At 38.6% G+C, this 18,425-nt stretch overlaps 1 protein-coding gene across 1 annotated transcript in view; it reads left to right on the top strand.

Annotated features, from left to right (window-relative positions):
- CPLANE1 (ciliogenesis and planar polarity effector 1) overlaps window positions 1-18,425 on the top strand; it is a 4,248,669-nt gene that overhangs the window by 2,722,405 nt on the left and 1,507,839 nt on the right. The window contains exons 29-30 of the mRNA XM_044076333.1: window positions 11,410-11,489; window positions 12,072-12,146. Of these exons, the coding sequence (XP_043932268.1) occupies window positions 11,410-11,489; window positions 12,072-12,146 (155 nt within the window). The remainder of the gene's footprint in view (window positions 1-11,409; window positions 11,490-12,071; window positions 12,147-18,425) is intronic.

The raw sequence follows: 18,425 nt of genomic DNA on the forward strand, positions 1-18,425 counted from the left end.
TTGATATTTTACATGCAAAGTGTATGTGTATATATTTTTTTGATTGCCAAATGGACTAAGGTTGATATATTTCCAGCCATGTAGTATATTTTCTTGGATAAAATCGCAGATTTAATAATCTAGTTAAATAAGAGATACCACATCATTATAAATTTTATTTAAAGTACATAAGGATTATATTATTATGACAGCTACTAAGTAGGGCAGGACCAGCTCGAATGTCACACTGATGGGGGAACGAATGTGAATTTAACATGTGTACCAACAACACTTTGTTTTACAGTACAATAAACCACTCCCTTGCCTGATAAAAAAAATATATATATATATATATATATATATATATATATATATATATATATATATATATGTGTGCTTGTGAGGAAACAATTACTCTGTTAATTTTGTTTTACTTGAATCGCTTGTCTGTGTACTTAATAAAGGATTTTCGACTGGAAACAGACTGCCTTGCTTGGATTACTTTAGAATACTTAGTAATTGTGTACAATATTTCAGATTGTGTGTATATATATATATATATATATATATATATATATATATATATTTTTTTTTTTTTTTTTATACTTAAGACAAGTTTAAGTTCGCTGCTTCTACTATTATTGTCTGATCTGATTAATATACGGTGATGAACTAGAGATATATGGACTGAAAATCTTCCACACAGAGAAGTTTCTTACACTGTTTTGGAAAATGCAGTTTAGAGACATAATTAGCTGCAAAGAGGAAAGACCTCGTTATCAGCTAATTTGCATATCTCTGAATTGCATTTTGTTACCACTAGTACTAATCAGCACTTTACTGTGTTAATCATCTTTGGGAGCCGATGCATCACATTGGCACAAGCACCCCTTCAGTAATTTTCATATACATGCATACATTCACATACACATCCCCGTACCTGTTTCATGTCCCTTAGTTTACTGTTTCCCTGCCCCTCTTGAATCACAGATGATTACAGTCAGTCAGTAATGCCAGACATTAGAGTTTCATTCTTCTAGTGTTCAGAAAATGCATCATGATGCTTGACATGTAGCTTTATTAACTTTTGCTGTTAGAGTAATATTTAGATTTTCTCCCAGGAATCATCTAGTGTTCCTCCAAGGTTTGTCCAGAAGTCTTCAGCATGGCTGCTTAAGAGGTATGCCTCTACATGGATACACTTCCATCCCTCTCAGTTGTCCCTGATTTTACAGAACACTCCTGATTTTGTTTCTTATAGCTGTCCTGTCCCTTATAACTCACAGACTGTTGCAGTCAGTCAGCAATGTCAAACATTAGAGTTTCATTCTTAGTGTTCAAAAAGTCCGTCAGGATGCCAGAAGAACTCCTTTTTGAAGACCTCATTTGGCACAGAGGATTAAAACACTGCTTTATTAGTGCAGTGCTCCCTGTACTAAGGATGTAAGGTTTTGAAGCCCTTTCCCCTTGTATGTCTTTAATGATAACAAAATGAAATAAACAGTACACACTCCTGCCAAAAGTGGCTCACAAACAACAAAAATCCAGGCTTAAAAGCAAGATGTGAGCATATGGATCTGATGAAGCAGTAACCCCACAAAAGCGCCCATCCTTTTGTAATAAGGAAGTGTTTTAGGACATTTTTTGTCTTTTTATCAGCTTTGTTGGTGTGCTGACATCTTGTTTTTAAGCCATATTTTTAATGATGTAAGGTAGCTGAGTGTGTTTCATGGTAACTAGTGCTAGAGCAGAGGACTAAAGAACTGCTTTCTGTGCTGAGAGTACAGGGCTCGAAGCACTGCCCCTCTTTTTCTTTTAACTTTTGTAAGTATCTTAGAGTAATACTTAAAGTGGATTCCTGGTGTCTGGTGTACCCCTAACCCATACATCTTTCGTCCTGAAAACTGTTGTTCTATTAACTTTAAGTGACCATATTGTAAAAGTATCCCTAGTGTCTAGTGGTTTCCCCCTTCTCCATCCATGTCTTCTGTGCTGTAAAATTGTTGTTTGTATTAACATTTTTAAGTGACTATAGGGTTATATTTAAGGAGTATCATTGCTGTCTAGTGTTACTCTCAGTATTTGCTCATTACTGTAGGGGAATTTAGGTGTGTGACAGTCTCTCACACACAAATGCACGCATTCACATATTTGTGTACATACACACACATAAACCCCGCACCCACTCGCATTCACAAACATATTCACCCATCCACAAACACTCACACCCAACCCTACCTATCCCCTAACTAACCCCCTACTGCGACTACCCTGGCAGATGTACAGTTTCTCTCTCACGTACTCATGCACACATACACCAGAGTCACTCTAGACCACTTTTTGCCCTGCATACACTCTCACATGCAGTCTGACACATGCACATATTTCCCACTGCTATCTGTGTGATGAACTCCCCAGAATTTACCTCAAACACAACCTCATCCTTTGAAGGTAAATGGTGAATGCAAACATTTGGCTGAATTAACTTATGCAGTTGAGCCATTCTGTTGGTTACATAAATGCCTTACCACAGGCATTTCCAGGGGAGAGCATGTGACTAACTACCATTGATTGCTCCCCCAGAATGCCTCATTAGCATATAACTTGGCTGAGGAGAAAGCCTACTGCAGTCATCCTACAGACCATATAGTATCACTGCGGTGGGCCTATCTGAATCAGAATTGGATGTTGCCAGAGTTTGCAGCCCATGGTAGGCCTTACTGCTGGCAGCGTCCCTTTCTGAATCTGGCCACAAGTTTATAAGGCGTGGGTACATTACCTTTAATTTGATGGGTAAAAATGGCATCAGAGTTCCACAAATTGTGAGATAGTAAATGGGCATGTTTTAAGTCAGGCATAATGGATACTGCTGAAGCTGTGCTAATACTGCAGTGTTGCCTGATCTCGGGCTTTATGAAGAAGATAGAAAGGCTTGATCCATTAAACCTAACGAGTTAGTGTAAAATGGTGTCTTTCGTCACATTTCACTTTTTTCTGGAAGAGGAGACATTATTATCTTACATTAAATGGATCTTGTACATTAATTATCATTGCTCAGACAGTATTTTATTTTTGAAGCAGAAGTTACAAAAGCAATTAACCAGAACAGAGCACTTATCCATGTGGGCCCATTTCAGGCTCAGTCCATGGTCACCCTCTTGGTAAGCGACTTGCTCAATGTCACAAAATAAGCAAATGGAGAATATTGGAATCATACCCAGAACAGCTATAAAATATAGGTAAATCAGCCATTGTCTTGAACCTTTGTACCAAGCTACCACACAAAAAGAAAAAGGAGATCTCATCAGTGGCATATCCCAGCCTCATTACCTAGCAGTGTCAGTTTTCCATCACTGATAAGAAAAAATCAAATGGTATATTCGAAGTGAAAAAAAGTACTACTTGGGGGCACTAAGTTTGACTTTTATTATTATTCAGGACACAAACCCAAGATTACAGATGTGCTGAATTAGGTTATGTCATCCCAGTATTAATGCAAAACTCATTAAGTACACAACTGTCCCCAACTCCAAACAACAACTGTCCCCAACTCCAAACAACCAAATGTTATCTGTAGGAGTAATCAACTTGCAAACATGAAAATTATAGCTGTACCTAGCAGCAACTATGTGAAGCTGAAATTTAAATGTAAGCAGTCATTTGGCATATTGCAGTCTTTAACAGTTATGACTGAAGCTATAAACCACTGAAAAATAATAAAATATGTTAATGTCTCCATTAGCCATGCACTACTCTCAACAACCAGAACAAGAGATAAAAATTGCTCAGATAGTACTCTCCCATCTATCTCAGCAACATTCCACTAAATAGTGGCTGCCAGATGGTCAAAAGCAGATATCCACTTGCCATTGAGCTACAACCAACAAACATCCAACAGGGCTAAGGTGAACAATGAGAGTTACATTGAAACATATACCATCAGCAGCCGGTGTTCCCTTTACTCACCAGCCCTATACAAGAAGCAGAAACCGCTCCATGTAACAGGCCTGAATTGCTAGCAAAATACATTGCAAGCTGAAAGTTGCTAATAAAAAAAATATTGTATCAAGCTCTGTTTGCTGTTAAAGTGGAAATAATCATTCTTGCAGCTGCTGTCTATCTTCTCAAAATTCAGCAGTCAAACTGCAGACCAGCTTACACAACTGGGCAAAGAAATGTATGCTGCCACGCATGGGACAAAGGCACTTATAATTTACAGTTAATTTATAGCATGGAGATTAGGGGAAACAACTTCTGTGGGTTTAACTCTTCTCTTATAAACGTGCCCATCCTGACTAAGGACAGAGAAGTATTACCCTTCTCAGCTATTGCAAACTGACAGACTAAGTCACAAAAAAAAAGTTATATTAGAAGTAGAAATATTAAATTAAAACAAAAATGTATTTGTTGGAGTAGTCAAGCTGTCCATCCTCGGAGCTAAAGTTGTACCATTACAAATCCATATGAGGAAGCCAAAAAATGCAGGTCTAGGGGGTCCCAGGTAAGCATCTAGAAAGCATGAACTACTCTTCCCTCCACCCAAAAGACCCATGACAACTCGCATAGTGAGGATAGCCATCAAGCTGTAGTAATCATTGTATAGCGGCTATGGGTTTCAGTAAATTCATTATAAGTCTGTGTTAGTATTAAAAGAAGCATATCAAGTTCGCAAGCTAAAGGCATATCATGAGCTAAGTGGAGAAATGTGAAGAGGGGAAGTACTGAGTGAGACATTCCTCAAGCTTGTCAGTTCTTTCCCCAGAGAACTTTAAATGCTATGACCCACTATTTGATGCAACATTCAGCTAGAAATAGTTATAGCGAAGTATTACTGACAAATAAACATTAATGTAGTGCGGGCAATGGTTAACTCAAAGCTGTATACTCATAATTATAATTATTGAGCAGCACTACAGAGGAGACGACATTTTCTCATGGTTTGCATTCATCTTCTGAAAAGCACAAAAGGCTTATTTTGATGGTGAAGGTTGTTACATCTACCTTGAGATGCCCAGGAGATTAGGTTAAATTGTAAGCAACACAAGGATTCAATCATGAGCTGTACATTCTTGGACAAAGTCTTGATGGGATTAATAGTTTGAAATAAGCTGGATAAATTACTTTAAATTTTAGTTTCCTAGATCAGCATAGCCTCATAGCCAGAATGAACTTAATGGTTTTATTTTGAGTCTCCTTGGAATACTCCTTTTCATATTAAATATTTTGATCTTTATAGTAAATGGTCTTGACAGGTTTCCGTAGCAAATTCAGAATTTACTCTCTGTACAGAGGTGGTGAAAATGCTAATAATTTGCTTCATTTGGACAAGGGAAGTCTCTTGAGCTAGGCCGTAACTCTGTAGGCTGTCTTAATGCTTATGGTCTTTTCTGGGAGGTCCAGGCTTTTCAATGAGAAAAGGAGTGGATAAAAGCCATGCATTTCCCTACTTTTAAGTATTCCAGGCATGCTTATTACTCTTGTAGTCTTCCTTCTGGCTGTGTCCCCTGAATCCTTAGTTAAGGTTCTAGTTGCTCAGTTTATGTTGCATTATTTTGTAGCTTGAGTTTTAAGAGTCTTTCACTTCATACTGCAGAGCCCATATTGTATCAGGTACTCCAGTAAGACAGCCTCGGTCTTGTACTCCTTGAACACTGATTTAGTTGTAAATTATAGAAGCTAAAGAGGATCTGATGGCAAATCTATTACTTATATCACTTGTACCAGTCTGACAGAAGGCAGTATTATCCACAATGTTTCCTAACAGTGAAGCCCCATGTTTGTATTGTGTTTTAAGTTTAACTTTTACCATTCTTTTTCCCCCACTACTGACATCCGTTAATGATAGGTTGCTGTTGTAAAGGTCAGATTTATGGAGGGTTCTAATTTAATATCAAGCAACTATTGTACCACATTCTGAATATTTCCTCGCATAGCACCAGCAGATTGCTGTACTCATTTCCCACTGTAAGCAGAAGTTCAAGAACTGTACATTTCAAGGGATGCCTGCAAAGGTTGCATATTTCAGGGGATGTGTTACTCATTAGCAAGTGACTGTTGGCCCTTCTGTGCAACAGCACTGACATCTTAAAGCCACTCCTGTTGGTCTGGGCAAAATTAAGATTAATGTATGGATTGGAATGGTGCGGGGGGAGCCATCAGTTGAGCATGTTTGTAAACATCAGTCAGAGTTGAGATAACATCTATTATGTTTTGTCTTTGTCTGTCTCCTGCACAGTTGCTAGTGTCTCAGTTGGTTGTTTTCCTGCTGTGAGAAGAAAATTTTAATTGACTTTTGATGATTTACTTAAGGCAGGTGCTGGTAATGTAGGCAAAGGAATGAAGAACAGTTAATGAGCGTGCTCCGCCCCCTACCCCATCCCACCCACCACCTACATTAATTACCTTTGTAACTAACCATCTTAACCCCGCTTCCCTGATCTCCAACTTCCTGTCCTACCCAACCAATCGCAACCTGCCCCTCTTAAAATAACCCCTCCCATCTCTCGACTCAGTACACCTAACTCCTCCCACCTTTGCTCACTGCTCTGATCCCCCCTGCTCTAGCTGACTATTACCATGCTACTTCTCACTGTCAGACATGTATCCCCCTTTCTTATTCTCGTCATCCTCCAATATGGCCCTCCCTCTTTTCTTACCCTTCCTTCATTCTTCTCCTAAGCAACCTCACATCCTACCACATTCAGCTAAACCTACTCCTCTCTTTTCCCACCTCCTGTCATAACACAACCGACACCAGCAGTCACCACTACACCTCTCCCATTTCTTCCTCACTCTTCTCATGTACCTATTTAATCTTCCCAAAATCGAACTATTTCCAAAATTCCTGTCATTCTTCAGAATTAAACAGAAATTTCGCTCACCCTACCCCTTTACATCAGTTCTCTTCCTCCCACTAAACATCCTTCAACTCTCAGGTGGCATTCACCCAAACCCTGGCCCACACTCTAATTCATCAAGTCCTACATATACCTCACACATACTTTAGCAGGTACCTGAACCTAGTCTCAAACATTTCTCTTTCTGTTCAATCAACATCCATAGCATTCTTAACAAGATAACTGAATTCCACACCTGGGTAGCCCAGTACTCCCCCAACATAGTCTGTCTGAAACATGGCTCAAACGACATAATGTAGACAAAGAATTTCTCCAACCCCCTCCTGAGTTACAGCATTCTACACTTAGACAGAGCGCACAAAAAAGACAGAGGTGTGGCCATTATGTACTCTCACCTCCTATGCATATCCCCCCCAATTAACCCTCCTCCCTCCTTTCACCCAGCTGAACTCATTATTGCCAACTGCAAACTCAACAGTCATAAAACTCTAACCATAGCTGGCATCTATATACCCCTGGAGAATATACCCCTTTTAGAACAAATCCTACAGTGGATGTCTGACAATATACATAATGTAACAATGATACTAGGCGATGTTAACATCAGTTGGCTCACCCTCATCTCTAACTCTCCCACCACCAGCATAAACCTATACAGATGCACCCATCTTATCTCTTCACCCACTTTTCTTCATAAACCAACAAATACCTGCCCTATCGTGGATTGGATACTTGTCTCTAAGCCTGACCTTTATCATTACTCGGAATCCCTACCAGACTCCATCAATGACCACTCCCCTATATTTGTTCAAAGAGTCTCCCCCCACCTTTCTCGACCTCATAAATTTATTTAAAGAATGCTAACTAACTTAAACCTGGATTCATTCAGTAATTCTCTGTCTGCTATTGACTGGTCTTTCCTCTCTTCCCTACCTCTAGATGAAGCTGTTCTTCAATTTACCTTCATCTTCCTAAACATTCTGAAATCCCTTGCTCCTCCCAGAACTGTCAGAGTTAAATCACGGTGTTCCCCTTGGCTCTCCTACTCTACTTTTGTTGACAGCATTCCAAATGTTTTAGAGTTCCTGGGTTCAGTATCTTGGGGTGAGAGGTAGTAGTTCTTTTTGTCAAAGTTTGTGTTTTTTTTTGGTTAAATTTCAGAGTTCCCTATACTGTTGGTAGTGTGTGGGAGATTTGGTCTTAGTCGTCTCCTCAGCAACTGTCTCCTGATTAAGTAGCTACCTCACAGACAGACTGCAGTCTGTAAAATGGCTCTCTGCTCTTTCTCCTTTTCTCCCCATCAAAATGGGTGTCCCACAAGGCTCTATTTTAGGGCCCCTCCTTTTTAACATTTTTACTAACCGACCTCACACATCCTGTCCTCAGTCTTCCCTCATACAGTACGCAAATGACTCCACCATCATTTCTGTCGCTGACAATCCCACTGACCTACTAACCCTGACAAAAACATCTTTCAGCCTCACTGAAACATGGCTCACTAACAACCAGCTCATACTAAACCCTAAAAAGACTAAACTTCTTCTATTCCTCCCAAAATCCATTTACCATCTTAAATCCTCATTCATCATCTTTTCCGTCAACAGCGCTATGATCATAGCTGAACCACACACTAAACGTCTTGAAGTAATAGCGGATGCTCAATTAAAATTTCACCTTCATGTACCTAACTGCATCAAGAAAACCCACCAAATCTTGGTTTGCTATATAGAAACAAAAGGTTCCTCACACCCAACTCCAGGATCTCAATAGTCCAAGATTTCCTTCTCCCCAACCTCTTTTACAGCTCTCAAATTTTAACAGTTACATTTTTCACTACTTTCCAAACTTGAAACCACCTACAACAAAGTTGCTAGATTTGCATCCGATCTGCCCTCAAGATCACACCACTGTTATGCTCTCCTGACACTCGGCTGGCTAGAGTTTCCTAATCAACTCTTATTTACCCCACTTCTCATTATCCATATTATTTTGAGTAAGCCCTCCTTTTGCCCTAGCATTTCCTCACTTGTCTCCCTGTATAAGTCCCCTTGATCCCTCAGAAGCTCTGACCAATGTCTCTTACAAATTCACAAATCTAAAAAATCTATTGGATGGAATCTCTACCGCTACTTCCCTGCTCTTGCATGGAACAAGCTCCACATGAACCTTAGAAACATTTCCTACATCCACGAATTCAAGAAAGCTCCCAAAAGGTACCTTAATGGCACATGGATTTGCCTGTGTAATCATCCCACATAAACCCACCGTTTTTTCACTATCGTCTCTCTTCCTCCCTTCTCTACTATCATAACTCATTTAACTGCTCTGCATTGTACAATTACCCACTGAAGATAACCCACTGTGTTATGTAAATTCATTCACATGTTTTATTGTATATTTCTTTGCTATGTTTTTTTCATCAATGTTATAATGCCTCTTACTATATTGTACTGTGGAGCTTTTTCTACATTTGCTTAACTGTTTTATTGTACATTTTTCACTGTATTCATTTTCAGTTTTGTACATTTTCTTGCTTACTTGTACTGTGGAGCTTTTCTCCCCAGTCCTCCACTGAAAAAGGGCTTTTGCTCAGATGGACTATCCCAGATAACAAATGTCAAATAAATAAATAAGAAAGTATCATGATACAGATAATGCAGATTGATTACTTTGCTAGTGTTGTAAGCCCACTGTTTACAGACATCTCTTTTCAAAGATGACTCAGGAAGACTGGTCTTGGTCTGAGTCACATAGTATACAAATGGAGACGTAGAGAAGCAGAACCAACACTACAAGATGAAGCTTATTAGTATTTCATAGTCTTATGTTCTATACTTAGCTGTGAGAATTCATACTGTGCGCACAGGCCCCAGTAGTTAAGGAAGGTAAAGCAAAGGAACCTCCAAGGGCACTCAGGATTCTGTTCAGTGTGTTGGCAGATCAAATGGCAGATATCTTCAACAGATTGCAGACTAGTGCAGAAGTGCCTTAAGACTGGAAGAGTGGTAGCGTTATACAAGAAGAAGGGATATGGAAAACTCTAGGGAACTTAACATGCTTGTAAACCTAGTAAGCAGTGGTAGGAAACAGGAGAACTCATAAGAAAAAAATGTTTGCTTTCCTGGAGTTTGGTAATCATCACAGGTTCATGTCCAGAAAGAGCTGCCTCTAAAACCTAGTCATTTTTATAAATGTGTTATAGGAGAACTTAACAGGAAATTATTGATAGACATGGTTTGCCTGGATTCATTGAGGGCTGCTGAGAAATAACCCTTCAAGGATTTGGACTGAGATTGCATGTAACTGGATTGCTGCAAGGTTGAATGGTATGAGACAGAAAGTTGTTGTGAGAAGAGTATCTCAGGAACAAGCAAGGTGACTGGTGTAATATCACACGTATCAGTCTGGGCTCCAGTACTCTTCATTTTATATCTACCATATATTAAAGAATGGAAAACAGTATCATTCTATTTGCAGGCAACACAAGATGTGTACATCAGTGGAGAATGTGGGTAGGAGACTAGAGAAGGATTTGGAAGAAATGAACAAATGTATCAAAAGATGGCAGTTGAGGTTTATTTCAGACAAATGACCCGCCAACATCCCTGAAGTGAAATAACAACTTGGGGGGTGAAAGTGATAGTAGCAGAACAAGAAAAAGATTTTGGGGGGTGATAATCACATTTTGTTTGTGTTATCAGTGTTAGAAAGGAAGGGCAGTAGCAGCAGCTTGAAAGAATGTTGTGTTGTAGCTATTTGGAGTAGACTCCAGAAGCAGAGAATAGGTGTTTCTGCTTTACCATACCCTGATCAAACCACACTACTGTATGCAATTCTGAAGACCATATAGGAAGGTGCAGTAGACTGTTGGAAGGTCTGCAAAGAAAAGGCACCAGAGCAGTGGGGGGCTGGGAGAGAAAGGATGACCAGAGACTACAAAACCTGGAATGGAGCTGTTCTTATTAAAAACCAGAAGGGACATGAGGCATTATGATACTTTATGGGTGTTTCAGACTTACTAGGGAGATAAGGTGGTGTCACTCTCAAAATGAAGGAGGGGGGGCACAGCAGATAACAGGGGCTAACTGCTTCCCCGATCTTAAGAAGTGTGTTTTTACTGAAAGGGTCACTTGACTGACAAGTGGACTTCTGCAGTGAGTGAAGAGAAAATCCACAGAGGCATACAGTGGTCAGGTGGATAAAAAGAGAGTAAGAGGGAAGGGTGTGCAATGTTTAATGCATTTAAAGGGCATGCCACAGGCCCTTATTTATCTTTCTGCCTTTAAGAAATTGAGATGTAATATATTTATTTTAGACACAATAAAATGTGTGTGTGTGTGTATGTATATACATATATATATATATATATATATATATATGTGTGTGTGTGTGTGTGTGTGTGTATATATATATATATATATATATATATATATATATATATATATATGTGTGTGTGTGTGTGTGTGTCTGATAACTAGATGCAAAAATGAACAGTACTGAAACATGTACAGTTATTTTATTTTTGCTTTATTCCTGTTCTTTCTATTCATTTACTTATTTATTGGAATTGTAGAATGCCCTCAATCCATGTATGGAATACTCAGAAAGTGATTTGATTAAGGAAATGCCAAAAAAGGGGACCCTAGATCCGCAGTAAGTATATACTCATGATGCATGTCATTTTGCCCCAGTGTATGCCTATGTTTATAGTACAGACACAGCAGACAAATGTTTATTTTTATAGTTCCTGCTTTCCTTCCAGCTTTGTTGCTAACCTGGATACCTTAAGTTCATTACACTTTCTGTTTATCTGTCAAACACTGTATCCAGCCAACAATCAAAAGTGGTTGCTGTTTTATAACTAGTTGCTATAGAGAGCCAGAAAAGCATACAGAGTGACCACTTGCAGAACCTGTTTGACTTTTAGAATTCAGTAGAAACATAGAAGATTAAAAATGTAAATAATCTTTGAGAGGTATAACTTTGTCTGAATTTGGTTAATTATAATTTAGCAATTACTCTGTTTTAGGTATTAAACTTTAATCTTCCTCCATAATGCGAAATTGTTTTGTGTTAAAGTAGACAATAATCAGTCTAGTAATTTTGGTAACATAATTCAGAAAATAATGTAGTGTGCCATCCTTTATTTTATATTTGAAATTATTTCAAATTGAAAAAAAGCTTAGTTTAACTCTTGAGAATATGTTTTGAACATTTTCTTTCTGGTGTTTACAGAGTGGCAGCTGAGAGCAGCAGAGCTAACTCCACTCCTAGCCCTGTCTTTTTAGATGTGAATGCTGCTGCATCATGGTAAGATACATTCTACCTTGTTTTGTATTTTTTCATTTATTTTATCTATTTTTGCTGTTTAATGTGGAATGATAGGATTGTGTTTGAAAACCTTATGCTGCTTTGATTAAAACAGTCTTAAAACAAACGGGAAAGAAATTTAACATAACGTTATCCCCTTCTGCTTCTTAAGATAAATGTTTTTAGCAGAGTAATAGTCCTTTGTCCAGGTAGCATAAGCCTGATAAAAAAGGCTTGTGTGGCACAATATATTGGAAGCATTAAAAAAAAACTGAAAATTGTGCATATATTTTTCACGACAGTAGCTGAGAACTGACTTTTTGGAACAACTTTAATTTCACTGCTGCTTTAACAGTAAATATGAATAGAAACAGCCATACGCCACCAAATTTGCAGATAGCAAATAAAGTAGTCTGTCACAATAATAACTTTTTTTTCTTTGAGGGATCTCTATATTTGCATGCATATATATTTTGTATGTTTTTGTTATGGCTGCAGTCAGAAGACAGTTCTTCTATAGTCTAAGAAAGGTAGCACTTGATTGGTTAAGAGATGTCCTAGAGGATAGCACTACTGCCAAAGTCAAAATTGCAGCAAAGTGGAGCTAAGCATTCTCATTAGTGCCTGATGCTTCCATTAGGGAAAATGGCACACATTTCATCAAACAAGGCAAACTGAGAGACATATTTTGATAGTTTGGAGAATCGATTCTCCCTTTTACATGGTTGTCGCTTCCCTAGGTTGAGTGTGCTAAGAGATATTGGATGTCTGAAAAATGCATGATTCAAAATCATGGGATCACAATTTCTGAGAAGTCAAGAAAGAGTATGAATCAAGCAGAACAGTACTGGGGAAAAGGACTTCCATTTTAGAATCTGACGTTGCCCTCAGGTTGGTGCATAGCTCTCAACATCTTAACCTCCAAAATCGGGGACAAAGTCGTAATTAATCAGGGGAAGGTTCCAAATCAGGGATCCTTTTAAAACATATATTGAAACTGTTGATATATAAATACCATATTCATGGGGAACTTGAATTACTCCACGATTAACTGGGAATCATATATAACACCAAACTTACAGGCACAGAAATCCCTGGGTTTCGTAAACAGACTCCCTGGACCAGATTATCAGTACACCACAAGGGTTGCAACCATACTGGATCTGGCCTCACTAATATGGAAAGTGCTGCACACCACCTATGGCTTCTCTGGTAAGTTCAGACCACAAATGGTCTCCTTTAAAGTAAAAATAAAACCTGGAACCCCAGCTAACCCTGGAATATTCAGGAACTACTCTAAGGCTAACTTCCTACTGTTAAACGATACCCTGGCAAAATTTCAAGCCCCCATAAACCCTGAGAACACTGCTGCATATGCAGAACTGTTCACTGAAACACTATAAAGCCTGTTAACAGTTGCATAGAAGCAACTGTACCCACCAGGAAGAAGTATAGAGTTAACTAAAAAAAACAAGCCACCCTGATGGAATCATTACATCACTAGGCTGTATAACAGAAGGAAGAAAATCATGGCAATAAATTAGGAGGTGCAACACCCAGCAGGATAATGGCACTCTCATCAAACTAAACTTAGATGTCAAATAAAGTCTGCCAAAGCCAAATTTGAGGTAAATATGGCCTCCCAGCCAAGGACAGCCACAAGGCATTCTTCATCTATGTCCGCAACCTCAAATGCAAAACACAATTTATTGCAGAGCTCATTGTAAATGGGTCCACCTGTACTGATCAAGAAGATATAGCAAACCTACTGGCTGACAAATTCATCTCCAGCCTTACCCCTCTCTCCCCATCAAACTTCCCAAAGGAAATACCATTAAATATAACTCCCCTTGCTATCACTAGGGAGCAGGTCTTTAATGCTGTCTGTAAGGCCAAGAACATTTCATCAGTGGGCCCAGACAGTGTCCCAGGATACCTTCTAAATAGCATGAAACATAATCTGTCAGGCACGCCAGAATTGCTGTTTAACTGTAGACTCCAAACAGGCTTTGTGCCTTATGATTGGAAAACCGCAACAGTCATCCTTCTGCACAAAGGTGGGCCATCTACAGACCCATAAGTCTCACTAGTCTCATATGCAAAGCCATGGAAATAATTATCATGGAAATGATCAGTAATGACATGGGAAACCTCCAGACACTGGACCCAACCCAACCCAGTTTGGTTTCATCAAGGCCAGGTTATGCCTACTCAACCTGGTGGACTTCTTTGAGAAAGTCACCATAGCAATGGATGAGGGCAAAATGGTTCACACTGCCTGCCTTGACCTGGCCAAGGCATTCGACACAATCTTCCACTCAGGTATTGTTTGTAGGTACAAACCCTTATGTCACCTGGTGGCTAGCCAGCTGGCTCACAGATAGGACCCAAGAATTTAGAACTGAGGGAGTCTACCTCTACAAAAAGGCCAATCACAAGTGGAGTCACTCAAGGATCGTTCCTGGGACCTCTCCTTTTTGGGATTTACTTCTGTCAAGGCAAGGCCAATGTCAATGGTCTCTGGCTGACTTAATTTGCAGATGATTGCAAATTAGGAGCTGTCATTGAATTGCCCAATGACGCTAATGTTCTCTAGGAAGGGATGACACACACGAACAACTGGTGCCAAACCATGGTTTAAAATTAAATGACAAGAAATGCATAATAGTATCATTAAGGAAGGCATCTACCCCTGGTAACTATTATATTGACAACACACCCCTAAGAGTTGACCCAGTAGTCAGGGACTTGGGGACACACAGACAGTAATCTAGCCTTTGACCATCACTTATCTACAGTAGAGAGGACATCATTCTGTGTTGTGCAACTTATAAGCAAAGGTATAGCATTTAGGTTCAAGGAAGTAATTGTGCCACTGTATTCAGCATTCAACAGACCTGTTGTTGAGTTTGGTGCCCCCCTTTGGCATATACGTAACCAGGCATATCCAGCAATTGGAATGTTCACAGAGGTTCCTCATTAAAAAAATATGTATGTAACATGTCCTATGCAGACCACCTGAAGGCCTTGTCCCTGTATTCTGTCTGCTATAGGCTGTTGAGGGGAGATCTATGCCTAGCATAGAAGGCATTGTTATACCCTGCCCTAATGGACCGCCTGTATATCCACAAAACAAACAGAACCAAAATTGTCCATTCTAAAGACATAAACCTTGCCTGTGATATAAACAGGACCTACTGGAGAGACAGATATGTATCCAAGAGACTACCCCTTCTCTGGAACAGGCTCCCCATCTATGTGAAGCAGAGTTCCTCCCTAAATCAATTCAAGTGCAACTCGGACAGTTGGATAGGGAACAGGAAATTCATCCCTGGTTTGACTACTATGTCTCTAATGGACACAGGCAGCCCATAAATGTTTCTCCTCTAAGGACAAGGCTTGTAAATGTTTCACCTCTCAAGCCCCTGCTTACACTTATCAAGGGTAACAGAACTTGTCAGAGATTTGGAATGCATGGCTAGGCTTAAAAAGTCCCTTGTAGTCATTAACCTAGTAAACACCTATGAGCCAACAAAGCTTTCTGAATAAGAGAAGCTGAATTCAGATGCATTTTCTGAAGTAAAGAAAGTCTGTAACTGCAATGAATGTTATTGTCAACTGTGTAAGCTGCAACCATTACTCAAAAATTGCCAGTTTTAAGAGGGGAAGGGCACATTTTTCAGCTAAAATCATGGACATTTGAGAAGCATAGGCTGGCGCTGTGTGTGTTTGCCATCTTTTGGGCTGTGTTTAGGAATGAAAAAGTAAAAAAAAGAAAGAAACAGGTCATGAATTAAGTCCAGTGAGCTGAGGGAGAGACTACATCTTATACTGTGTGGCAAAAAAATAAAGACAGTACCAGGCATTATGTCATTTGATAGGAAATGATAAAGTAAAGAGTGGCTTAGGTTTCTTTGTATTGGAACTTTGTAGAGAGGATCTACAGCTTGAAAAAAAAAATAGGCTGATCGCAATCACTAAAATTGATTAGAAATATGGCAAGAACCTACTGCCCTGTTGCAAATTGCTGAGAGTGTAACAGCGTGGTTAGAGAGAAAGTGTGTGTGTAGTATTGTATTGCTTGCAGTAACATGGAAAACAGAACATTCTGGGAAAGTGACTTTGACGTAGAGAAGGCAGTTGAAGAGAGCCCATTGCCATACTGCACTTCAGAGTTCAGTTTGTGAACAGAAAAAAAGTCACAGATGTTAAAATTATAATGATGCCTGTAAATCACCCATATTGATTGCAGTAATTTGCAAAATGATTTTGAAAGATTTCTCTGAGCAATTGAAGACAGCAAAGCATTAACTCTCTACCTGTAAATGCTGTAAGTGACAAATGCAGCTGAAAAAGAAAAAAATAGAAGGAAGATTTTATATATATATATATATATATATATATATATATATATATTTATATATATATATATATATATATATATAAGAACTCTGAGAGAGTGTTAAGGTGAGTAGGTATACACACTCCAAGGGAATTAGATAATTATAAATAGTTTATCATGCTATCATCAGATTGCTAAGGTGGAGAGAGGGATTCCAGAACAAAACTCCTGAACATGAGGGTTCTGCTTCTGCAGTACAGCCACTAACCAATGGGCCATTGATAACAGTAGTACAGAAATTCCAAGAAATGATTGGTTTTCCCACTGTTGTACTCATAGAATGGTTGCCAAAGTTATTGTACTCCGGTGCAGTGAGTGGTGGTGCATTGTACCACATCTAAAAGTTAGCTAATGTATATTGGTAGCCTTATTTTAACATGCACGTTTAATGTATGCTACCAGTGAGAGTGTGTGTGTGTGTGTGTGTGTAGTAGTAGTAGTATTAAGTGATGATTCCTAGCATTTCAAAGAGTGCAAGTGACTCAGAAATGTGTAAATGTTGTGTAATGTCAGTAGTCGTGATATAAAGAGCTCACTGGAAATAAATGCTTATAGTGGTGTTTTACAGAATTCATTATAAGTATACCAATGTAGTAGAAAAGCCAACGCACACACAACCAGCCGACAGCACGGTACTAGCAAGTAAGTAATAAATAAAAAACTCAGAAGCATGTAACATACGCTAGTACCTAATGGCACACAATGAATAATCCAAAAACGAAAAGTAATCAGCAAGTGAATGAAACAGTCCTTCTAGTAATAATCCAAGAACGCAGAATCAAAGCATATAAAACAGGTCCCTTTATTCACAAGTAAGCGCTTTCACCTGAAGGCTTCTTCAGACTTTTACACAGCATATAATACTTTCTAAATTAAATATCCCCCATTACATTGCTATTGGTCAACCATCCAACCATATAAAACTCAAAATCAATTAAAACCCCATTGTATTAAAACGCTGATGCCAAAGAAAATCATGACATGAACACACAATAAAATATATTAAAATATATTATATAGAAGATTGGGAAACCTAAAATATAAGCAGCAAGAGTATTCATATAGCACTCTATCCTATACAAAAATTCCTATAAAAAATATGCAAATATTTAATACATATAAATATGCATTTAGACATATTAAAATATGTTAAAACAATACTGAAACTAAATAACATATAAAACCATGTATAGCACCTGTATAAAGCATGTGGACAAAAAAGTTCAAACGTCTAAACACAAACCTTCACATAAAAAACCTATTTATTGCTTAGGTTTATTAATCCTTCTCCGTTTTAAAATGGGTTTCACTTGTACCTTATCATTTAAGCCTGGTGGTTGGTCAGCCCTACATCTAATTATCCATTTCAATTCGCATTCTAGAGTGTAATTAATTAAATCACCCCCTCTTGTATTGATTTCTAGCTTTTGTAATACACTAAATCTAAAAGTATGTGTAGAACCCAGGTCCATATTATGTTTCGCTAAAGCATTAAACTCCAAACCTATTCTAATGTGATACACATGTTCCCTTATACGTTTTTTCAGGGACCTATTGGTTTTCCCAATATAGAACGCAGGGCACGCTATGCATCTTGCCAGATATGTAACATTTTTACTATTACAGTTTGTTGCTGTGCTGAAATGAAATATTTGTTTTGTGATTGGATGAATAAAATCTACATTTGTTTCAATGAACATACATTGATTACATTTACCACAAGGTGTGGTATTAGTTTCACAGTCATTCTTTCCTTTCATAGACAAAACCTTCTTAGGTCTGCATAGCAACCTTCTGAGATTAGGTTTGTTCTTAAACAGCACATTGGGCCTTGGACCTACAACTTTACTAATTTCATTGTCCAAGAGAAGAAAGTC

This window comes from Protopterus annectens, chromosome 1.part0, assembly GCF_019279795.1.
Source record: "Protopterus annectens isolate FY-2018-M chromosome 1.part0, PAN1.0, whole genome shotgun sequence".
NCBI lineage: Eukaryota > Metazoa > Chordata > Ceratodontiformes > Protopteridae > Protopterus > Protopterus annectens.